Source organism: Oryza sativa, chromosome 11 (assembly GCF_034140825.1).
Source record: "Oryza sativa Japonica Group chromosome 11, ASM3414082v1".
Taxonomy (NCBI): domain Eukaryota; kingdom Viridiplantae; phylum Streptophyta; class Magnoliopsida; order Poales; family Poaceae; genus Oryza; species Oryza sativa.
In genome coordinates this window covers 12256406-12267477 of record NC_089045.1, presented here as the reverse complement: position 1 = coordinate 12267477, position 11072 = coordinate 12256406, and the positions used below count along the sequence as shown (strand labels likewise).

General features: G+C 43.0%; 1 protein-coding gene across 1 annotated transcript; it reads right to left on the bottom strand.

The window, feature by feature from the left end:
• Positions 1 to 5671: 5671 nt before the first annotated feature.
• LOC4350351 (probable inactive leucine-rich repeat receptor-like protein kinase At3g03770) lies at positions 5672 to 11072 on the bottom strand. Its single transcript, XM_015760201.3, has 8 exons — positions 10828 to 11072; positions 8490 to 10027; positions 8070 to 8203; positions 7621 to 7861; positions 7313 to 7524; positions 7149 to 7195; positions 6942 to 7044; positions 5672 to 6438 (listed from the first exon to the last, which is right to left on the bottom strand). Exons 2-8 carry the CDS (start codon positions 9826 to 9828, stop codon positions 6202 to 6204), a joined length of 2313 nt encoding a protein of 770 aa, XP_015615687.1. The 5' UTR covers positions 9829 to 10027; positions 10828 to 11072; the 3' UTR covers positions 5672 to 6201.

Genomic DNA, 11072 nt, shown 5'->3' with positions numbered 1-11072 from the left:
TTGCATTTATTTATTTATTTATTTATTTATATAAACGTTTTGCAGAAAATGTTGCAAAGATGTATATGATGATCAAAATTGCAAATGGTTTAGGGTTTCATATATTTTGGGCATCACGGCTTCTATTCAATCCACACGTAGAAACAAGACTGCAGTTGTCTAGCATTGTGTATGTTAAGGGTATATATGAGATAGTTTGTATGAAAAGTATTAAAGTAACTTTCTATCACTAGTGTATATAATTGATATGCCATTTAGGATTAAACTCCAGGAAAAGTTAAATTCCCAATTTCTCCTCCCTGTATATTGATATTGTACCGGAGCAAGAGCAAGGGAGTAAAATCCTAAAAATCCTAGCTAGCCGCCGCCGGCTCAACGTCTAGCAACCCTCAGTTCAGATCCAGCTCCAATTGTCCACCATGGCTCGTTGTCACCCACGTCCGTCCGCTGCTGCTTGCCATCCCCCACTGCATGAAATTTAGTGTATGACGCAAGACACAAAAGGCTCAAAAGCTAAGTTACTTTGAAATAAAAGATAATCATAAGTTTGTTCATATCCATTCCTTGGCCATAAGGCATCTCAATTTATAGTACATTCAGTATCTACCCTTGGTTCCACACGAGAGCTAGCTTAAAAGCAGAGGAAAACAGAGAAGCGACAAAATGAAATGTAAACAGTGGTTCCTGACAACGAGCAAGCTCCCAGATGCAAAACTAATATGCCTCGTCTATTACCAGTCGTCCGATCTTCATAATCCGCTCCTGAATTGTTTCCTTATCCTCTTCTCTTCAATTGGCTTAAGCATCCTCAGAGATTCATAAATTCAGAACATATTCAGTCCATTTCTCATCTCCAGATTCCGACATTACCTTCCCCTCGAGACAATCCTTGTCCTCAAGGATTGAAAGGTAGAAACATACTTCGGATCACAGTGGTATCTTCCCAGGGTGGTTCAGCCGGTGATAAATTTACCAAAGATTCAACCATTGAGTCACAGCTTCTCCCCTTCTAGCACCATCCTCCTTTGCAATACAACAACTGGTTCAGTTTTGATCCAGCCGTCTGGTCTAACAGATAGCAGATTGGCCATTGGAACTGCATGAGCTCCCAAGTGTTTTTTCAGTTGGCTGACATGAAAAATAGGATGTATATTGGAGCCCTTTGAAGTTGGAGTCTCTAAGCAGCCTGTCCAATCTTCCTAGTAATTGTGAAAGGGCCATAAAATTTTAATCTCAGCTTAAGAGAGCCCCTGATACCAAATGATGTACGCCTGTAGGGCTGCAATTTTAGGTAGGCAAAATTTGGTATAAAACATTTAAAAAAATTGCAATTAGCTATGGGACATCACAAAGACATCAATTTGCCAAGGACACTCTAAAAGTGTGGTAATTTTCTGTAGTATAGTGGACGCATTAAAATATAGTATCCACCAATTTGATGAGAGAGAAACCATATAAAATGACAAATTTCCCTTTATCTTCTCCCTTCTCTCGGTCTTCTTCTGACTCTCACTCGCAGTGAGCTCCACCGGCTTGCCCATGGTAGATAGTTGCTCAGCATGGTCATGCAACATGTCGAGGCCACCGCTACCGGACGCCGAACACCATAGGCGACCGCGGAGGCGGCGCAGCTGCCGGAGCCACTTGCACTCGCACCACCGTGGTGGCCGTGCCCCGGCCAGACGACCACGTGAGGGATGCCAGTGCCGTCGTGTTCTCCATCAGGTACCGCCTCGCCCTCAAGCACCGCCTCCCACCGCAGTTGACGATGCGACGGGTTTCCTCCACTGGATTAGGGAACACACCTTGGACAATGCTGATGGCTGGCTCACCGAGGCTGCTGACTTCGGCCGCGTGTTCGTCACCGGTGACTCGGACGGCAGCACCATAGCGCACCACCTCACCATGCACGCCGGCTTGGCGATGCCCAATCTCACTGGCGCCTGTGGCATGATGTGCAACCGCGCCATCGACTGCACCGAGCGGTTGTTCACAATGGACAAGCCAATGGAGCTCACTGCGAGTGAGCGTCGGAAGAAGACTATGAGAAGGGAGAAGAAGATAAGGGCAAAACTGCCATTTTATGTGATTTATCTCTCATCAGTTGGGTGGATATTATATATTACACCAAATTTGCTCCAAGACACTCAAATGCGTAATTAGCTGTGGGACACCACAAAGAAATTTTCTTGAGGACACTCTAAAAATATCGTAATTTGATGCAAGACACTAGACTCATTAAAATATATTAAACCCACCCAATTGAATGGGTGTACCTATATAATGCTTTGAATAGGGTCATCTCGATAGTTGTATGATATGTGGTATATTACCACTCAGCCAACGCCGACCATAAATACCAATGTTGGGGCTCTTGGAAGGTCATATTTCTCATATAGGACTCAAAGACATTGATTCACTCTTTCTGTCTAACAATTTGTTTCATGGAGGTGACCTGTATTGAATCTCGAAAAAAATTTTGGAAATACACTCTTTTTTTAATAATTTGTGTTTATATATCTACATTGGAGAGTTTAGCAGAAATATATCTAATCCGCGGTTCGGAAACACGGGACCGCAAAGCAAGTGCGGCGTGGACATGCAGGAACGGCGGCTGCTTCGGTGCCGCGCAGCGGAAACGCGGAATAGGCCCGATCCTGCAGAGCAGAAGAGCGGGACCGTATCGTTCCCGCGGCCCTATCCTGTGGCAACGTGGCGGAGAGTGGGACCGATTTGCTCCCACGGAACCGTGGTGCGCTACCGACGCGGTTCTGCATCCCGGATATGCGGCACCGATCTGGTCCCGTCGTGAGGCACCGCTCCCTTTCCCGCATAACCATCATGCGGGACCGTGAATCAATCTCTACGCAATTGGCCGGCAGGTCGTCGGTCCCGCGGCATAGTAGTGCGGGAACGCACCAGCACGAGCGGCATTGCGTTCTGGATTAGAGGTCACAACCGTAAAAAAAAGCAACTTACTTTGTTGATGTGATTAGGCTTTTTTTTTTACTCTTCTGCTTCCGGATTAATCTCCAACAACTAATAAGAAAATATTATACTGGCTAATGAACCTCCGTTGGTAACTTAATTTGTTGATGTGATTAACCCTGTTTGATTCAGCTTAAAATTATTATAATCTGGATTATTATGAGTAAGCCGAAACAAACCAGTAGATTATTATAATCTATAAGCCAGATTAGTATAATCTAATAATCTCCTATGGAGGAGCTTTTTCTAGATTATTGAGTGGCTAAAGACCCACTACCCTTAGATGTCTCTAGTAATCTAGAGAAACAAACAACTCGCAACTTATTCTATATCAGCTTATTATAATCCAGCTTAGAGTAATCTGATTTAATAATCTGGATTACAATAATCTTAAGTTGAAACAAACAGAGCCTAAGCTTAGTTTAATATTTTGTTTCCGGATTTATCTCCAACAAGCAATGAAAAAAAATTTGTGAGCTAATTAACGATGCCGGCCAAAGCGGCGCTGCTCTTCCGAGGTGCGGAGCAGCGGGACCGGAAAGATGGCGCGCATTCGGGACGCTGAACCGCGTCGGTGGCGCACCACGGTTCCGCGGGAGCGAGGCTATCCCGCACGACGCCGCTCTCTACCACGCTGCCGCAGGACAGGGCCGCCGGAGCAATGTGGTTCCGCTCTTCTGCTCCACGGGACCGAGGCTATTCCGCGTTTTCACTCCGCGGCACCGAAGCATCCGCCGTTCCCGCATGTCCATGTCGCGCTTGCTTTGTGGTCCCGCGTTTCCAATCTGCAAATTAGGTATATTTGTGCTAAACCCTCCCATACAGGTATATAAACACAAATTTTTAAAAAGAAGAATATTTTTCCAAATTTTTTTCGTTGAATCTCAGCTGCATATTCATTGATTTGAAATACTTCCTGAAATATACAGCTAGTGAATATCTTGTCACCATCAATTATGATACCCATTGGCATCCCATGTAGTTTGTGGATGTTATATATCCATATAAAGATATCCACCACCTGCTCCACTGAATAATGATGAAACAAGGCCAAAAAGTGAGCATACTTAGTCAATCTGTTAACCACCACCGATATCACATCCTTTCCTCTGGATTTTGGTAGCCTATAATGAAATTCATGGTAATGTGTGACCAAGCCATGTCAACTATATCAAAAGGATTGAGGAGTCCTGGAATATGAACTTGTGTTCTTCTTTAGTCGCTTGGCATACGATATTCCCTAACCATTTTGTCAGCATCCCTCTTGAGACCAGGCTAGTAAAAAAACATTTTGATTCTATGGCAAGTGGCCCTCATTCCATAATGGCCCCAAAGGAGGAGTGGTATGCCCTTAGTAGTTGGTTTAAGATGTTTTACCTGCATATATCCTTCCTTTATACTTCAGCAGTCCACCTTCCATTTTATAGTTCCTATCAGTATCGAGCTCACACCACCATTCCTACAGCTCGAGTGCGTGCTCGTCCAAAGAGGATGTGCCGAGTGAAGGACATGCAGAATCTTATGGCCAAGTGTCAATGCATGAGGATCAAGGCTTGACGTTTTGTCCCGACTCCGAGCTGTACTTGTAAAAAGATCAGTTGATGCAGGCCTACAACCTTCTCAGGGATCAAGTGTTCGCTCATACGCGAGCATACGACCCGGAGCTGCTTGCTAAAATAGGTATGAATGTTGATTCTGCTACTGTGTGGAAAGCAATATGTTGGGATGATTTCGCGCTAGTAGATGACTCTGGTTCACGTTTTCTTACCGTACGATTTCTCTGTATGTTGCGATACGTGTGGGAAGGTATTACGTTCCGATTCTTCGGGACGGAATACTATCTCACACGAAAGGATCTTAGTACTCATATGGGATTCAACATAAGATGTTTTGTTGATTTGGAGTCAGTGACTCCAGATTTCAATAGAAACAACTTCTGGCAACATATTACATGAGACTTTCTATGTAGAAGCGTGGATATTGGATTTGTTAATTAGCTCGGTTCGTAAGACATCAAAGAAGAAAAGGTTCTCTTCATGTCTAGTGAGTTTGATTTTTCTATTTGGTAACAATGCGTGTTATCTGGCCATGGATTAGAACAAGTCAAATTTAAAACAGTAGATGTAGTTGAACATGATTTTTGAGGAGTCTATGATGTAACAGGTAGAAAGAAATTCAATTTCACTTAGCAAGACGATTGTGGTGATATAAGAGAGGGTGGAACACTGTTGCAGGTGCAATCAAGAGGAAGAAGTTACAGGGATAGCGGGAGTCTCTTGTTGTGGTGATCCTGGTGAAGGCTTGTCGGGCCAACTCAGCATGAGCGGTGGAAGAACCAACTCAAGTTCTGGCACACGGAGGTTCGAGCAAATAACAAATTCATGTTGGCGTGGCATATTCGCTAAGGAGGAGTTTGTTAGAGTTCGCATAGTGAGAGGGAGCGGCTGCCAACGGCGTTCGATCGATAGTTGTTATAACTCTAATACGCTGTAAATGCTGGATGGGAAGAAGCACTCCAGGGATGTAGGCTTCGGTTAAATCTCGTTAACAAATATCGTACTTCAATGCGATCATCGTGTTTGAATTACCTATGACGTTTCTTTCGTGTTTGGTTTTCGATAGTGATTTCGGACCAGTTTTATAACAAATGGAATTAATATTATTGCATCATTGAATCCTAAAGTAAATTAGAATTTAGGCCATATTTTATTACCCAAATTTAGTTTTGGAGCATATTCACTTTGGTCTGCACTAGCACGAGTCATGTGGCAAATGAATTACATCTTCTCATTACTACACTAACATGGGATACCCTTCTCTATCAACTCATCAATTTTGCTATCACATCACTCGTCCTACTACTTAATTATATGAGAATGCCCTAATACAACGATTGGAAGTTTGGAAATCAAGAACTGCTCATAGGGATGCTTTCACAGCAATGGGAAGCTAGAATCGAGAAAAAAAAAACTCTTTACAGGACGTAACGTGACCATATCTGTGTTTAGCATACAGCATTTGACATGTTAATTAACTTGTTGATGTGTCAGAAATGCTGTTGAAGTAGCAGCAAATGCAGGATTACTCCCAGGAAGAGATCAGTCAGTTTGGTCATTCTCTTCTGCACACCAAGATCAAATTAGCTTGCACGTGCGGCGCCGTCTTTTCCCAGATATGGACAATAACCTCCAAGGTGTTTTATGTTCAGTTAGCCTAACAGGTCTGCGAGGAAACTTCTGATCTCTGGTCCCCATCAGATATTGCCTGGACTTGTGCAGCGTACTGCAGATTCCAGAGAACCTCTTCGATCGAAGGCCTGGCTGAAGATTCAACTGATAAACATTTGACAGTAATGGAAATCACCATCGACAAAGAATCTTGCGAAGAGGTGCTCAGCACAACCGGATCAAGAACTTGCTCGCGCTCTTCCTGTTTTGATATTGACAGAACCTGCAGATACAGGTAAAATTTTGATTGTTCTGGTATGATCAGAGCATATGAGTCATGTAGGGTTTTAGAGAGCTAAGGATCCTATCAGTTGAAGTTTTATCATGCCAAATTAATCCGGATATTAAAATTTGTAGTTCTTACTCTGCAAGCAACATTGCTCCTAATATTTGTGCATGTAATGCTCTTTGTTGGGCTAATGCAGGGAAGCAGAAGTGCTTGAAACATACATTTCATACTCAGAACTTATTAGTGTGTGGTGTCATAATTCAGCTTATGATATCATGGATTGCAGAGCACAATGAGGACGAAAGTTATACGGTCATACCCAACCAACAAAATATCTGTATTGAGTTGATAGATAGCTTAATACAACATGAAATTAGCCCAGTCCAGACAGCGCTCGAGCTATGTATCACCGTGATATTGATCGAAGTATCATTATTATAACTATCATCTGGATATTTGATTAATTATCTTTACGCAAAAGACAAAATGGAACATACCAGCTCACTTAGCACAGAGAGATCTTTCCTATGACGTTTTGGCCCCATAAGTACTTCAAGTAAAATACCTCCAAAAGAAAGCACATCATCCTCCAAATTTTCCCTAAAAACATAAATTATATTAGACTTTCAGCATGTCTGATCATTTATTAGTTGTATGCAACTTTGTGTAAGAAATACTTTGCTACAAGTTCTGCAGGTACTTACAATTCTCCACCATTGTCTTCTACACATCTCTGCCCTTCTCCTGCTGCCTGTAAAGTGTAAACCAATAGGAATAAGGGCATTAAAATAAAGAATGGTCTATAATTGAGACTCCTTTAAATACAGGGGAAGAGGAGTAGGATCATTCTATGATATGGCAAACCAACCTCATGTTTGTATATCTCCTCCGTAATTATGGATAGCCCATAGTCACTCAGTTTTGCCACAAGGTGTTCATCAAGTAAAATACTAGAAGGCTTTAACCGGTTATATAAGGAACCAGGAATTATTCCAGTATGTAAGAAATGCACAGCCTTAGCAATGTTCATCAGCACTTGGAGCCTCTCACACCAGTTCAGAGTCTTCTCTGGACTAGAGCCTACCACAGCAAAGGCATTCACGAACCACAAGTTACAAATTCGATTGCTATCACTTCGTACGACTTTAATTCCTCATTTTATTTTTAGTTCCTTACCAGAAAGATATGAAGGAAACGTTCCACTAGGTACATATTCATAGACAAGGAAAACCCTTTTCACACTTGATTCATCAACTTCGCCATCAATACAGTGCCCCAAGAGGCAAACCAAATTTGGGTGACGAAGCTTCGCCAGTAGATCTAATCGAAGTTTTAGATTCCTTATTGAGTATCGTTGGTGCAATGCCAAACATCTTATGGCAATCAGGGTTCCATTCTCTAGTTTTCCCTTGTACAGCTGAAAACAAAGGAAAGGAGTAAGGAAAATGCCACATTAAAATAGTATGAGGAAAAATTGTCAGAAACTATCTAGCTTGCAGAGCTAATAAAATGGAGTAATTATAATACTGTTAACAGGTTAAAAGCAGTACAATTATTATCTCATGTATACGGTAAATTCCTAACTAAATCGGAGTATCAGACAGATGTTGAAGATGGCAACAGACCTTTCCAATTGACCCCTCGCCTAAAAATGCCGACCTCTCAAAGCTTTTTGTTGCTTCCTTGAGCTCTTCCAAAGAAAATGCTCGATACATGGGCATTATTTGTGTCCCTAATTTTACAGCTTGAGATATGTACCCTGCAATGAAGTGAGGGAGAGGAGAATTTCAATAGGAGGAAATACAATTATCTCTTGTTTATTATTCAGGGAAATAAATTTTGGAGTTCATTCCAATACCATCATCTACCATTAGGATAGTCTACATGTATGATGTATCTATCTGTGACTATGACAAACAATCGGCTGGATGGATCTCAAAACATGGGATGCAGTGATGCACACATGATCCACATCTAGCACATCATTCCATATATCATAAGAAACTAGGCATTTACTAGCAAAATTTCTTCAGAAGAAGACTTACTTGCATTTACTAGCAGTTCAGTTGACATTCCTGATGTCGAATTATCTTGCATTTGCTTTTGAAGTAACTGTTGTTCTGCTAAAACTCTCTGACAGCTTCTTCTGTTTGAAGCCATTAATATAAGAGAAAGCACAAGCACAATAAACACCACCCCAACAACAGTGACCACAAGTCCAACATCCTTGTTTGATCCTCTCCCCTTGTGAGGTTGTTGACAATACTTAGTTTCATGCTGGTGTTCAGGGTCGTCACTGAAGCAATTACCATCAAACTTAACTACCCTGTTATTGACATTAACATTAAGACAGACAGGCAGGTCACCTGTGAGTTGGTTTGTAGACAAATCCACAAAGCCAAGGGTACTGCTGCATGTTAAACTAGTAGAAAATGATCCACTGAGCATATTCGCAGCTAGGTTGAGATAGCTGATGCTTGGAAGAGCGAAGAGCTTTTCAGGAGGCTTCCCCACGAGAAAGTTGAATGAGAGATCGAGGTGCTGAAGTCGGTTCAACTGACCAAACTGCTCAGGGATTTCGCCCTTGAGTGAGTTTTTGCTGAGTAGGATTGTTACCAATGCTGTAGGCAGCTCTGGGAGCTCCCCATCCAACTCATTGTCCCTCAAGTCCAGCATCTCAAGCTTATTCAAGCTGCCTAATTGTGGAACCTCGCCAGCGATGCTGTTGCCAGCAAGAGCAAGCTCACTAAGCATGGTAGCTTTACCAATTGATGCTGGTATGGGCCCCTTCAACCGGTTACGCTGCAAGCGAAGAACCGTGAGGTTCGAGTACAAGTTGAACCAGTCCGGCATGGTACCATTGAAGAAGTTCCCATCCAATGTCAAGGTGTGCAACTTTGGCATGGCTGACAGCTTCGGAGGAATCGATCCATAAAGGAAATTGGAGCTCAAATCAAGCACTTGAAGAGATGACAGCCGGTGAATCTTGTCAGGAAGAGGACCCCATAGCCCCAAGGATACTAGGATAACAACGTGCAAGGCAGGTAACCTTGCCAATGTAGTAACAAACGAATCGAGAACAAAGGCTTCAGAGAGGGTGATATTGGAGACAGGATAGCCACTGAACTTTGGTGGCTTGGTGATCCTGTCACCGATAATCTTAAGCTCTGTAATGGCGTTCCCCTCGCATGCCACGGTGACCACCGAAGTAGGCTGGGTGTAGCAGGGGTCACTGTTTGGGTTATTCCATACATCCAGCTGCCTTGGGTACTCCAGCTGCTTCCTTAGCTGCTGCAGCACCTCACCCTGCGAGGACTGCTCGCTTCTTGGGAATAACATCAAACAGGTTGCGATCATGAAAGCCGCAGTAAAATGCCACGCCATTGGAGGCTCAGCTTAGCGCTCACAACTGTAAGAAGTGCCAATGGTTGTGTTGTCTTTCTAAATTTTATCACTTCCCGGACAAAAGATTCAAAATTCCAGCCAAGATTGGAGTACCAATGAAGGAGAAAAACAGCTGTAGGCTAGCCAGTGGAAGAGGATCCCTAAGAAGATGCTCCCATCGCTCTCAAATTACAGCTTCCTGCAAAGGAAAAAGATTAAATTTACAGCCCAAATCAATGAAGAAACTAAGGAGAAGCAAGATGTGAATGCCACGGGACTGAATCATACTTATTTCCAAAAACCAAAAAAAAAAAAACAATTTGGAGACCGGATGCAAGAACATCGCGAACAAGTTTTACTCCAGATTGAACAGAAAAAACAAGGCAGTAGTTGTCATTTGTTCAAATTAAAAAATATGGAAGCTGCAGCCTTAAAAATCTGTACGGTCCCGACATAGAAAATGACATTCTGGACAGACTATTGACAGACCATTAAGAGCATATGTACAGTAAACCGAACAGATGAGGCTCATGAGAAAGGCATATTGGTGAACATTTTGACACAAACAAACGGCTTTATACAAAATCGAGGCCGGAAAAAAGAATGCTGAAGAGGCAAGAAACAAATCCGAGCTTTGAAGGAAAAACTGGAAAGGAAATGCAGTGAAACTTGAAGGGGAAACGAAGTCATAGCAAGCAAACAACTGAACTTTAAGCAATTCGAAGTTTCCAGCTACTGGAAACAGCTGGAAATTGGCAGAAGAACAAGAAAGAGAGAATGGCTACCGCTCGGGGGAGAGAGAGAAACAGGCCAAAGAAAATCTGAAACTGCAGAATCTTCAGTTCAAATATCTCTCTCACACACACACATACACAGAGTACAAGAAGATAACAAGAACCAAGCAAGCAGAGCATCAATGCCATCTAGAGTTAGAACGAAATACAAGAAATTTCTAAAATCAATACAGGCTCAGAGAAGCGCGAGAGGCAGCGAACTCACCACCATGTCCGCATATCCACCCAAATGCATCCAAGAACCCGCAGCCCATCAGCATGCCATCACCGCTTCTTCTTCCTCGCCACACAGCCGCCAAGAATTAACGAGGGGAGAGGCGGAGCAGGTGAGAGTAGACTGTGCAGCAGCAGGAGACAGCGCTCCAATGCCACATGGGATCTCTCGCTCACTCCACCCAGCAGCAAGAGCAAGAGCAAGCAGCAGCAGCAGCGGCCCTGCACGCCATTAAT

Bases quoted from the DNA above. Each gene is read 5' to 3' on its own strand.
- LOC4350351 (XM_015760201.3), bottom strand. From the start codon at position 9,828: ATGGCGTGGCATTTTACTGCGGCTTTCATGATCGCAACCTGTTTGATG. The intron at 8,204-8,489 runs GTAAGTCTTCTT...ACTTCATTGCAG, and splicing joins TGAACTGCTAGTAAATGCAA to GGTACATATCTCAAGCTGTA. The intron at 7,045-7,148 runs GTAAGTACCTGC...TTATGTTTTTAG, and splicing joins GAAGACAATGGTGGAGAATT to GGAAAATTTGGAGGATGATG.